A 13,127-nucleotide genomic window follows, 5' to 3' on the forward strand; every position below is an offset into this window, starting at 1 on the left:
ACACGTCTCGCACGTTCTTCCAGCCATCGTGAACATGTATGTTGTTTGTCAAAATGAAGGAAGCAAGCAAAGGGCGATCAGGTTGTAATGAAACGATGTCAGATGTCTTTATTTACAGACTATGTACAAGAGGTTCGGCTGCTTTAGTGTTGAACGTCGCTGCTTCGATGTGTTGAGGCACACAACAGTGCAACTTCGTCGTCTGTGTTGCTGTTCTGCACACTAGAACAGGGTGACTGTGTGTGTGCTGCTGAAAAAGTGAGAAGTACATCACAAGGTGCATGAGAAATGGCACAGAAGGCACTAAGTTCTATTCTGCGCCAGTACAATGCACAGAAAATGCGTTTTAATATTCGATGATCCCATTGGAACGTGGGAAGCGCAATTCTGAACATCTATTTCTACCACTGCTTTAGTCACGGAAACAATTATAAGCCAAAATGTTCCGAAAGTGCTGCGGGGCACTATTCCTCAATGAATATGTCAGATTTCGGTCTCAAACGCAACTATTGTCATGAAGCCTGGTCTTATTTCTTCGATTTTGTCCGTTCGAAATATCGATGGCTCTCGTCCTGAGGCACTCCCCTACATCTTCCTTACCGGTTCGCTGGATTTTCTACCCTTCCTTGGTTTTATACAGTCTGACAGACTTAACCTCGCTCCGGTATTATATCGGCAACGCCGAAATTGCGTACCATGTAATGTCCTTAGCGACCGTGCCATCCGTGTCCGTGGCCACCGAGAAGAACGACCTTGCCGTGACCACCGCCGAAGCCGCCGCCGAAGCCACCGCCGAAGCCACCACCGTGGCCACCACCGTAGCCGCCAAGGTAGCCGCCACCTCCGTGGAGCTTGTGAACATGGTGAACAGTCTTGACAAGGAATGTGGGACCTTGAAGAGCCTGCACGCCGAATCCGTGTCCACCGAAGCCGCCACCATGGCCGCCGAAGCCACCTTTCACCACAACGACGCCACCGCCGTGGCCGCCGCCGTGTCCTCCACCGTACCAACCGCCGTGGCCGCCAAAGAACCCGCCAGCCATGGCGACTCCTACAACGCCGCAGGCTACAAGAGCAACGATCTACAAGAAAACGGGAGACGTAGTCAAGAACAACATGTACATGTAGCGGCGTAGTCAAGTTCAGAAACGTTCATTCAGAAAATGCGGTATGAATCCAAGTGGCCATTGTGATGAACAAGCGTCGAAAATTTCTAAACTGAACTATGAATTATGTCAACTATGAATCGTAACTATGAACAGCCCACACAGAATGCTAGTAGAACAGCGGTATGTTCGACCAACATTGCAGTGTGCTCCTATTCTAAAAAATACCAGGGAAAATCTAGAGAAAACTAACGCATAACTTCGGCGTACATTCAAGCCTTCACTTTCCATCCTGTGTGAGAAAAGTTCTACTCCGAATACCTACCAGAGTGTTCATAGTTGGAACTAGACGTAGAACTGACTTGCTCTCAACCAAGTGCCTATCCTTTATATATGCATCTCCACCAGACTCGATCCTCCTCCTCCCCATTCACTTTCACTTCTCCAAAGGTTTTCACTCATCATAACACGTTTATCGCACAGTATCCGAGAGAGAAGGAAACTGACCACTAGTGACTCGATGTAAGGACGATTGTGGATGCCTTAGAATAGGTACACCGGCTTTGTATTCAGATCCCTTTTCCTTTCAGCATCCCTTCCTTCTACAAGACCGGGTCTGCCGCGTGTATCTTATCTAAACTTCACCGCATCTTAACGCCATTCAAAAGAAAACGAAATACTACCGTACTAAGGCTATGTTTCCACCCTAATTGGTGGCTATTTCCAGGCAACCTTCCTCCGTCAACTGGGAAGCCGTAGCTTCTGATTATAAGAAACTGCCACTCTCCTCTGATTAAGAGTGGTTCGGATGCGATGTGACCTTCTTTCTGGGAGGCGTTCGCCAACGCCCAGCCCTTGAAAGTTTTCCTCCGCTTTCGTATGTAGACCCAGTTTTCTTTTTTCTACGGCCAAACTGGATGCTTCGATGTTTTTGATCAGAAGCTTTACTATTTTCGGAACGCGGGGCTGGCGGCGATTCGTCGTGTCCATAGACAATGTACTGAATCGTCGTGATGCGAATCGCAGAAGTCTCTCCTGCACCATTGAATGCTTCATGATTCATTTACTTTTGAGATTTTCATTGCATGGATGGCATGAGCAATAGTTCGTCGACAGGTAGCCTGCACACGATAAAGACTTTTCATTGTTAAGCGCATTTCGTCTTAGAGAAGTCGCAGTGCAGCGCACTGAGGACGCTCGGCGCATTCCGTTTCTTCTTACTCTTCTTCTTACTCTTCTTCCTTTTCTTTTCTTTATTTTTTGTTTCTGATTGGTTGGTTAGTTGCCGAGTTTACTACCTTGTTCATCGGGTTCTTTTCTTGGTTGCATTATTGGGCGCTACCAATCAAACTTGGCAGCCTAGTCATATAATGGTAGGTTGGCGGACTGATTCGCATCTCACCACACCTGTATCACGTTGCATAGTTAAACGGAAACTAAACACGTGAAGCGAGCGCACGTAGCAAGGTTGGTCAATCACAGACTTTATGTCAAGGACTATTTACTCGAGGGAAAAGTACAGTAATCAATATAGTTGACAAAGAAAAAGCGATTGCTGTTCTTGTTGTGCGTTTGCATACGTGTGCGTGCACGTGCCCTAACGAAGTGCGACAGTATATCCAGCACAAAGTAACTACACGTACACTTCGGGTGCTACATACACCAGTCATGGGTGCTTCCCTCTTACGATTGGTTTCAGGATTTCTACCAGAGTAAACTTGTGATCTTGTGTAAAGAGGTTCCGCCTACTACACGCTGTGTCTGGGCGCTGGCAGTAACCTAGGATTGGATCCGATCGCCGCTTGAGCTGTATGAGGCTTACTTTAGGTGGCCAAAGGACTTTTTAGACGAATGCCGCCGCAGCTCCCCGTAATGTCGGCACGGGTACATGAAAAAAAAAAAGAGGTCCCGGACGAAATGATCCCCGAAAAAATTGTCTCGGAAAGAATGGTCCCGGGAGAAATTGTCCCACCTGGCATGGTAGGAAAAAAATGGTCCCGTGGGCGTCGATGGTGCCTCTGGGCGGCGTATGTCGACACGTATGAAGAGAGAAAAAAAAGGGAAACCCGAAAAATTCGTTGGTTTCTTCTTAGGGTCGCTCTATGGTTTAGTGAGCTTCGTTTTTGAGCAGATGTGCACGGTTTAGCGAAAAAAGGTTCATTTTAGTGTGAAGTTCCGGTTTTCGTATCATGGAGGAATGGCGGGCCAACAGCCGGTATAAATCGGCGAAGCATGTCATTTCCAGTCTAGGACACGCTCTATAATTTGACAAGGTCTGCACATATTTTGCATTTTCAACTGATGTGCTCCTCAGAAACCTAAAGTACGGTTTTGTGAGCTGTGGAGGGCAGAAATGGAAGGATAATATTTTTCAATGCAAGCCAAGTACCTCTTTCCCGGTTAAAAAGTCTCATCTATGGGCTTAACATTTAATTATATTCCAATGCAACAATTCGTACCACACTCCAGTACGCCTCGATAGTATATGGGACACTCATGCTCAAAACATCATAAACAAATCAGAAAAAAATTCAAAGATTCGTAGATCGATTCATTTTTAATTGACAAAATAGGTACTGCTCTCCATCACAGATGCTGTCAGAGGCCAAATTATTAGCGCTGGCTCATCGTAGGAAATGTGCTAGACTTAAGTTTATGCGGCTATACTACACAACCAGCTAGGCATACAACCCGACCAGTATCTATCCAAGACACAAACCAGACATACACGACGTAAAGCATGCACTTAAAATAACGCCCATATCCGCTCGCACTAACAGCTTCAAGAGCTCATTTTTTGTAAGTACAATCGAAGATTGGAATAAGATACCGCAGGCCATACTGATATCCCCGGGTAACCAGAATGCTTATCTTGACCATGTATAGCATGTTTTCATCTGTGTGACTGGTATATAGTTTGTACTTGTGTCACCACTTTTCTTTTTATGTACGTATTTGTTATTACGTGTACATTTTTACAGTGAATACACTCCTGCTAGGGCCCTAGTGACCTGCAGTATTGTGTAAATAAATAAATACGTAAGAAATTACTGTAGTATTTGGTTCACTGCCAAACGCATACGAAATGCTGTAGCATTATCGGTATTACAACAGACGAATGACGACGGCTCCATTTCGGATGCGAAAGAAGCACACTTTCGGGAGTTTGAGCAGATCGGCAAAACAACAACAACAACTAAATCATGACTATGGCCTGGGGTGATTCACCGCTTGAGAGCAGTACCCTACCCCATTACACGAGAAGCATGAGATGTGAAATATGAAAATGAAGTTATGTGCAAGTCCAACTCGAACTCCCGTCGTCTGGTTGCGCAACGCTATACGTCGCACAAGAGGAAGAAGCACATGAAAGAAGCGCCAATGGTCCTTGAGATGCAGGGGTGGACCCTACAGCGTCTGGAGCAAGCCGGTAGCCAAGAGGAACTCCAAGAACATCAGAAGTCCTCGACGGTGTTGGACATGGCTCTGACATGGGCCAAGAATTGCAGCCAGGTTGAACGTCTGCCGGCTAGCACCACTCAGCTGAGCACAGAGTTGCCGCCTCTCCGTTTCGTAGAGCTTACATTCAATTAGGACGTGCTCAATGTTCGCTTCAACGCCACATTTGGAGCATAGGCAGCTGTCACAGTATCCGATTCGGCACTTGAATTGGGGAGTGAAGGCAACGTTGAGACGAAGCCTGTGCAGGAGGGACGTGAAACAGCGTGGTAAACGGTCAGGAACTGAGAAGGACATAGTGGGATCCACAGAATACATGAGAGACCTGTCAGTGATGTCCCGACTCCACTGCTGGCGAGCTAGTGGCTGAATGAGCTCATTCAGAAGTGATCTCCTGTCTCCTCTTGATAACACCGTTGGTACAACAGCCGGAGACTGTTGGGCAGCCGTTGCCGCTCTGTCGGCTTCTTCGTTTCCGCTCAAACCACAGTGACCCGGGACCCACTGCAGGGATATATGATGACCGTGATCGCTTAGAAGCTGAACCTGATGGAGGATATCAGTGACAACTGGGGCGAGCGATCCACGTATTCCCATGTTGGCTATGCATTGAAGAGCAGCCTTTGAATCTGAGTAGATGACCCAGGCCCGCGGATCGTCACAGGGCGTCTTACGTAGAAACAACAGGATAGCATATAACTCAGCCGACGTTGATGATGTGCGGTGTGAGAGACGGTATCCATGTGACACACCGTCAGTTGGAATAACAAATGCAGACGATGAACATTCATGACTGGAGGATCCGTCAGTGAAAACTGCAGTGTGGTCAGAATAGCGATTGTGCATCATATCCGCTGCAAGCTGTTTCAGAACTGATGTAGGCACTTGGTTTCGTTTGACATTAAGACCAGGAATTGACAATGCGATCGATGGTACTGGAAGCGACCACGGAGGCGTCGTGGGCACCAGTGATCTTGCAGAAAACGGGGGAACCTTAGGTTTCACTTCCATGAAACAGTTGTATGCGTTACATTGCTTCCGGCGACAAACTTTTGCTATTAGTGGATGGCGGCGGTGGTGTGCTCTGAGGCGCAAGTAATGGCGAATGGTCTCCCTCTGCCGTAAGACTTCAATAGGTATTTCGCGGGCTTCTGCTATCACCATCCGCGTTTCCGCGGCTCTCGGGACGCCAAGACATACCCTTAAGCTCCGTGCTAGAATACACCGCAGTCGATGTTCTTGCGTCTGTGAAATTCCGTGCAAGACTGGTAGGCTATATAGCAGAGTCCCTCGGACTAGGGCTTTGTGGATGGCCAGAAGAGACTTCTCATTCATTCCCCACTTCGGCCCAGCAAAGTGGCGAATGACGGAAATCCACCGGTGTGCCTTTGTGTCCAGGTGATCGATGTGTTTCTTCCAGGACAAGTTGGAGTCTAGGATGACACCCAGGAATCTATGGTGTGCTACCAGCCTAAGGGGCGTATCGCCAAGGAAGAGCTGATACCGACGCATATGCTTCCGAGTAAAAGCCATGACTGCTGTTTTCTCAGTTGATATATCCATGCCTGCCTCCGTTAGGTACCGCAAGATGTTATCCAGGGAATGCTGAAGACGGCGTAGGATTGCAGGCCTCGATTTCCCAACAGTCCAAATGCAGACGTCATCAGCATAGATAGATATATTGACTTTAGGGGCGATACAGGACTTTAGGCCTGCCATTACAAGGTTGAAAAGGATAGGACTTAAAACGCTGCCTTGTGGTACGCCCTGAGTCAAGACAACTTTCGAAGTGACTCCTTCTTTTGTGCGAACAGAGAGTGTTCTATGGCGCAAAAAATCAGCCAGCCAGAAGAACATTCTGTCGGGAACGCCTGCTTGCAACAAAAGATGCAGAACGTTGGCATGACTGACGGTGTCGTAGGCTCTCTTGACGTCCAGGAACACTGCCATGACTATTTTCTTCTGGCTCCTCGCTTGCTCGACGGTGGTGACGAGATCGAGAACAGAGTCTATGGAGCTACGATTCCGACGGAAGCCTGCCATCTCTTCGGGGAAGGTACGATGACCCTCAAGCCACCACTCCAGTCTATGCAAGACCATTCGCTCCAAGACTTTACCAAGACAACTCGTCAGGCTAACTGGACGAAAGGATGACAGGTCAGATGGGTGCTTGCCAGGCTTTAACAGCGGGACTACTACGGCATCTTTCCAAGACTGCGGCACTTCACCGCTTCTCCATGATGTATTGAAGACATGGATCACACAGGAAACACAGCCGTCGCTAAGGTTTCGGATGGCTCGATAGGAGATTCCGTCTCCACCTGGCGTCGATTGTACTCGTGACAGGCACACCGCGGCTCTGAATTCACCCAATGTGAAGTCCATATCCATCTGTGCGTTCACCACTGGTTCTCTTCGTGAGATCGCCTCCTGTATCTCGGAAGTGGAAGCGCGGAATACGTCAGTGTTTGAAGCTTGCGAATTTGCGGATATAATCTTGCAGAAGTCCAGCGCAACAGAGTTCTCGGACCGCATGAGAGACAGCGCTAGCACTCCCAAAGGATTTTTGGGCGGGAGGGTCTCTCTCAGACTCCGGGCCACGCTCCACACTCTGGCAGCGCGGGTAAAAGGCGACAGCGTTGCGCAGAATTGACGCCAGCGCTCTCTGTCAACATCCTTTAGTTCCTTCTGTACTACCCTGGCAGTATGCCGGGCTTCTATGATGTCCTGAAACAGCCCCGATCGTCTAGCCTTTCGTTCAGCTCTCCGCCTTTGCGCTCGTAGTTGTTCCACGCGAGGATTTGTTCCCATATGTCCTGTCGCGACCTTTACGGTTCGCGAACAGCATCGAAGAGAAGTAGTCAGCGTTTCGGTTAGCTGCTCTGCTGACATGTTCGGCTGCGCCAATTCTGAACAAGACGATCGAAAGTCCTTCCAGTTAATTAACCTAACAAATTTGGTCCTGGGTTGGCCAGTATACCTGTCGCATGAAATGTAGATGGGCAAATGGTCACTTCCTTTCCCATCGACATCAGTCGACCACGAGAGACTCCTGGAAACATCTTTTGAGCAGATGGACACGTCCAGGACGTCAGTTGAGAAATCTCTACGCAGGAACGTTGGTGAACCATCATTGAGCAGACACAGGTCCATTTCGTCGATGACGTCAACCCATCTTATTCCCCTCCTGTCTGTACGTGCACTTCCCCACCGTGGATGGTGGGCATTGATGTCCCCCACTACCAGGAACGGCGGTGGTAGCCCAAGAAATATGTCCCGTATGCTCTGCTGCGACAAGGTAATAGAGGGCGGGAGATACAAACTTACAACAGTAAGTACAATGTTGCCCAGTCGAACCTTGCATCTCACTTGGTCAGCGGAAGAAATATGCGGCTCCTGTAATTGGGCAGCCGTTAGGTCCTTCCGGACACAAAGCACAGTCCTTGATACGCCTTGGCTGCCAGATGTAAATACGTTGTACCCGCTGAGTCTAAAGTCGTCCTTAATGTACGCTTCGCTTATGGCAAGTATGGGAATGGGATATTTTAGAAGAAACAACTTGAGGTCGGGGAGCTTATTGCGAATGCCCCTCGCGTTCCACTGCAGCACTGTGGCTCTCCTATAAAGACTGTCCATGCAAGGATGTTAGCACTCCTTCCGCAGCAAGAAGGTGCTGAACTTCGGGTAAGGACGCAGCAGCAGGGAAAGAGGACACAATCGCTTTGAGTGCGGCCAGAACTAGAGGGAGGAGGACAGACATTGTGGTACTGTCACTCGATACTGCGGTGTGTGCGTGCTTCGATCGTCGGGAAACCACTGGCTTCGGCGTAGCGCATTTCCAAGGCCTTCGTATAGCCTCAGCATAAGTTGCCCGTGAAAGCTGGGGTGTATCGGCGTCAGGTGTAGGTGGTATTAGCGTCTTTTTCCCATTACTACTGTGGAAGACGCGAGCTGCGTCGCCATCAAGCTGACGAGGGGACTTCTGTCCAATTCGAGAAGGCCGCGGTGACATAGCGGGGCCCTCAGACACGTGGGGGCGGTGATGTTGCACACGAGCATCGGACGCATGATGGTCTCTCACAGGTTGGGATATGCTGATAACAGACTCTTGAAAACGCTTGATAGCTTGGCGCTTATAAGGGCATTGGGAATGCGAGACAACGTGGGGTCCTCTACAGTTAGCACATTTCGGCTGACGCCGAGCCGTGCATTCCTTAAAATTATGTGGGCCGGCGCAAATCTTGCAGCGTTGGGGCCAGCGACAGTTGCGTGCGAGGTGACCAAACCTTTGGCAGTGAAAGCACTGTAGCGGGCCTTCTACGTATTCATGTACCTTATGGATTGAAAATCCCAAGTGAACTTCCATAGGTAACTTTTGACTAGACTGAAACGTCAGGATCACACTTCTCAAAGGGACGTAGCGGTCCGAGCCGTCGTCATTGGAGACGTACCGCATTTGCCGACGAGCCGCTATGACGCCTTCGCCTTCTAGGTAGGAGGTGAGATCCTCATTGGTATAAGCAAGCGGAACGTCATTGATTTTTCCTTGGTTCTTCACATATGACGAAGGGATGCTGACTTCGACGTCAATACCAGCGACATTTCGAAGTGAAAGGAGGTTGGAGACTGCGCCCTCCGTGGTGACGAAGATGCACATCGAGCCGTCCTTATTTACACGATGGTGCGCTATTAGCTCCTGCGCAGCAGACCGAATGTCTTTCGCAATCAGGTTGGGGTTCACCTTCCAGAAGGACTTGTCCGGTTGCACCGGCTTGAACAGAACTGGGATGCCCTGAGGCCTGTTCTTTTTGTACGTGACAAGGGTAAAAGGATCCCCAATGTCCTGCTCCTCTTCCTGATCATTCGCGGGATCAGTGACAACAGTGGTGTACATTTGGGTCGTCTCGGACCAATCATTGTGCAACATCTGACCTTTCAACGTCAACACGCTTGTCAATCCTCCATCGCCAGAACACGGTGATAGAGATAGGCTGGCTTGGGGTGATACAGGTGGTCTGGCGGTGGCGGAAGACGGAGGTGACGGCGGTTCCGCTGCTGGGTCTCGAACCATCGGAGAGCGACTACGCTCACGTAGAGGCGGATGATGAATCGTGGAAGGATCATCTCCGTCGGGTGGCAGATCGGCAGCACTCTTCGGAAACGATACAATAAAAGAAGACTGTCAAATCAAAGATCGATAACGTGAGGCCACTTCAAAGGAATTAGGCGACTAACGTATCATGTTTTCCGAAGCGTTATCGTTAAAACCTTCCGGTCTGCTAAGCCTAACACTCGCTATTTATTCCTAAGGCCGTGAACCTGAACGTATGTGTGTCACCACGATCACTCGGACGATTCCTCTTCGTCTGGGTGGTCTTCAGTTCTGGCGATGCAGAGAATGGGTTTGTGAATACTGTAGTAGGAGATGTAGTCCGTGCAGCGCACACTAATGCTTCTCGTGAACCACGTCCACGTTACCCAGGTCTATGCAGACGCTCTTGCACAGGTTCCGTTTGAACGCCCCGTAACGGGCGCGAATTCCTCCATAAAATTGAGAGAGCTGATTCGGCGAACTGTACACCTTCTGCAACCGTAGATGACCGTACACTGTTCCAGATATGCATCTCAAAGGGCTACGATGGAATCTGCTCTCGACCGACTGGACAACCGCAGCTTTGACCTTGTAAAAGTGCTGGGTCCTTGGCCACCTGACAAGAGGGATGCTGAACGAGCGTCGAAATGCGGGGTAGTTGGAGAGACGAGAGGGATGCTGCCTTGTCAGCGCTTGTGACATTTATTCAGAGTGTGCGTTGGAGTCTGTCTATTAGGACCGTGTGCTTCATTGTGCGCTACGTTAACCGATGATTTAGCCTTTGGCCGATATTTATTTCCTGCATGTAGGGCAGGCGAAAGCCGCGAAGCTTTCTCTCTCTTTTCTTTTTTCCTTTTTTTTGGGGGGGAGGGGGGGAATGTGTTTATTACGAAAAAAAAAAGAGGCAGGTAAAAAGGAAAGGTCAGCCAGGCAGAAGTCGACTTGCTATTCCTTGTAAAAAAGAAAGAGAAAGAAAAAAAACAGAAAAGGAGAAAGACGCAAGCGGCACATGGGCAGCAGGGGGGCATGAGTACACGATCGCTCAGAGGCAGTCCAGGAGCCCAGAGTCACCCAGGAAGCATATTAGCGCTCTGGTTTATGGGAGTAGCCGAATTTGACGTGTGACGAATTCTATCTCACCTCACTATTTTTTTTCGCAGGCATCAACATCATCAGCTTCTCGGGAATACACAGTCTATCGTTGTGTCGTTGCATGTGGTCGGCACATTCACATCACCTACCGCGTTTCCAACCTTCATCCTCCTCTATGCTCCATCCGTCCGTCCTTCTTTCTTTTTGTTTTGTGTTCTGTTCTTTTCTTCTTTTTATATATATATATTTTTTGCTATAGTCGTGACGACGCCCACATCTGTGTAGCAAACAACGGCGCGCCAATCTTGCGATTACCCCCCCCTACCACACACACACACATACACACACATCACCCACGTTGTCAAAATGGAACGTCACCTGTGCCACTCGGCACTCACGATTCTGCGCGCCGACGTTTACGTTTGACTTCGGCCAGTGTGCGTTTGGCGGTCCGGTTTGGAAGTACGAGCAGGCGTGTTTCGAACCGTTATACGGAACTATTTCGAGGTTTAGTATGGTTTAGTATTTACCAGTGGTTGTACGTAACGCCGTTACCGTAATCGATACTTTTTTTCTGTATCGAAGTGCGGATCGCGATCCTTTTTAAAACTGAATGGCAAAAGTATTTCCGTTACAAATTTATGGTAACGCGATCTCCGTATCGTTACCGATATAGACATTTTTTTAGTGTCGCACCCTTTCTTCACCCACCATATTTCTTACTCTTATTCGTTGTCACTGGTCCGCCTAGTGCTCGACAAGAAGCCTATGGACACGCCTACGTACTCAGTAACGGAACTTATACCAAACACATGTTCATTTTTTCTTCGAAGCTCGAGTAAAATAACCACGCTGGGCTCAACAGAAGAGTTGAAGTCAACGAACAGAGGTCACGTCCTTGACAGTACGCTCTCGATTCCACTGCTAAGCTGCCGTGTCGCAGTAAGTCACGCTCACATATACTGTGCTGTTATTAACTTCGGATGTGTTTGCTTTGTCATTGGACCCCACGGTATATATGTGAGCCCGACACTAATGCAATTGTCATAGCGGCCTCTGTCAGCTGCCGGATAGACCAGGGTATGCTGGGATGACAGAAGAAAACTTAGAGAACCAGCTACGGATCAGCGCAAAGTGTCCCAGCTACATAATAAACATGCTGTCTTTTTGCTGGAGCACTGTCTTTTCCCAATTCGCTGCTTTTATCTTCTTTTGTTTGTTTGTTAGCAAGCCTACATCAGGGCTAACATTTCCCTTCTCTCTTTTTTCTTTGCATTAAACATATCCCCCCCCCCCAATTTGCTATTATACAAATGGGGCGTTCACGTAATCGAGATTTCGATATTACATCTTCTTCGTATTTCCGATAGAAGTATCGGGCAAAGTATCGCATTTCTTTTTTAGTAACGGTAGCGGCCGGTGCTCCGTTACTTCAAAAAAGAAGTATCCATATCGTTATTGGGATACTTTTTACTCAAGTAACGAGTATCGGTATCGCGATATCATATTTCGGCAACGGGTACAAGACTGGTACTGATGCCGCGTCACGTGTTATTTCGGCTCTTCCTTCGCCACGCCAGAAACGGTGGTGGGCTTTGCGGCACGCCGTTTCCTGGCATTCTCGGCGGCACGTCGCTTACGTTCATTTTCATTAGCGAATGCGTCCGCATCTCCCGCAGCAGTGGCGGCAAATCGGAGAGAGCTCTATACTTGCGCGAATGCTCCGTAGTACGTCGTTTACACTGTAACTCCGTTGTGTCGGACGACATTCGTGAGTAAGGTAGAGAAAAGGGGGTAGTTGGTAAGTCATAGGATTTATTCACATGACGTCATCCGCAGGAGACCGCCACTGTCGCTTGCAGGCAGATGTGCTGCATCGACCGCCATATTGTAGGTCCCATCCAAGCCGCTACCCATATCGTACTCACCGTATATTTGGTGTTTCAAAGTTATTGTGCTGTGTGATTTGTAGCATATCCAAACAATTTCCATGTTTTCGACGTTAATAGTCATCCTAAAAGCATATGGCAGCGAACGAATGCGGGAACATAACTTCGAGGGACCTACAGTATGGCGGCGAGGTGACGCCAGTGAATAAACCCTACTTAAAGTTTTACGCAGCAGAGAGACAAGGACAGAAAGAACCAGACGGGAAACCTTCCCATCTGGTTCTTTCTGTCCTTGTGTCTCTGCTGCGTAAAACCTTAAGTATGTCATTCGTGAGTCTTATACCCCTGTCACACGGCATTTTCAATGCGGATTGAATCCGATCCGCATCGAGTTTCTCAGGAGCTTTCGGTGCGCGATGCTGCTACATGGTCGAACTCAATGCGTATTGAAAGGTCGGCTTGTGGACAGGCGGCGCTAACAGCCTCGAG

At 48.7% G+C, this 13,127-nt stretch overlaps 1 protein-coding gene across 1 annotated transcript in view; it reads right to left on the minus strand.

Annotated features, from left to right (window-relative positions):
* Window positions 1-707: 707 nt before the first annotated feature.
* The window catches only part of LOC135396465 (uncharacterized), a 37,407-nt gene continuing 24,987 nt past the window's right edge, over window positions 708-13,127 (minus strand). Inside the window, exon 2 of the mRNA XM_064627486.1 lies at window positions 708-1,082. Within this exon, the coding sequence (XP_064483556.1) occupies window positions 708-1,043 (336 nt within the window). The 5' untranslated portion in view covers window positions 1,044-1,082. The remainder of the gene's footprint in view (window positions 1,083-13,127) is intronic.

The sequence above is a fragment of the Ornithodoros turicata genome, chromosome 1 (genome assembly GCF_037126465.1).
Source record: "Ornithodoros turicata isolate Travis chromosome 1, ASM3712646v1, whole genome shotgun sequence".
Taxonomy (NCBI): domain Eukaryota; kingdom Metazoa; phylum Arthropoda; class Arachnida; order Ixodida; family Argasidae; genus Ornithodoros; species Ornithodoros turicata.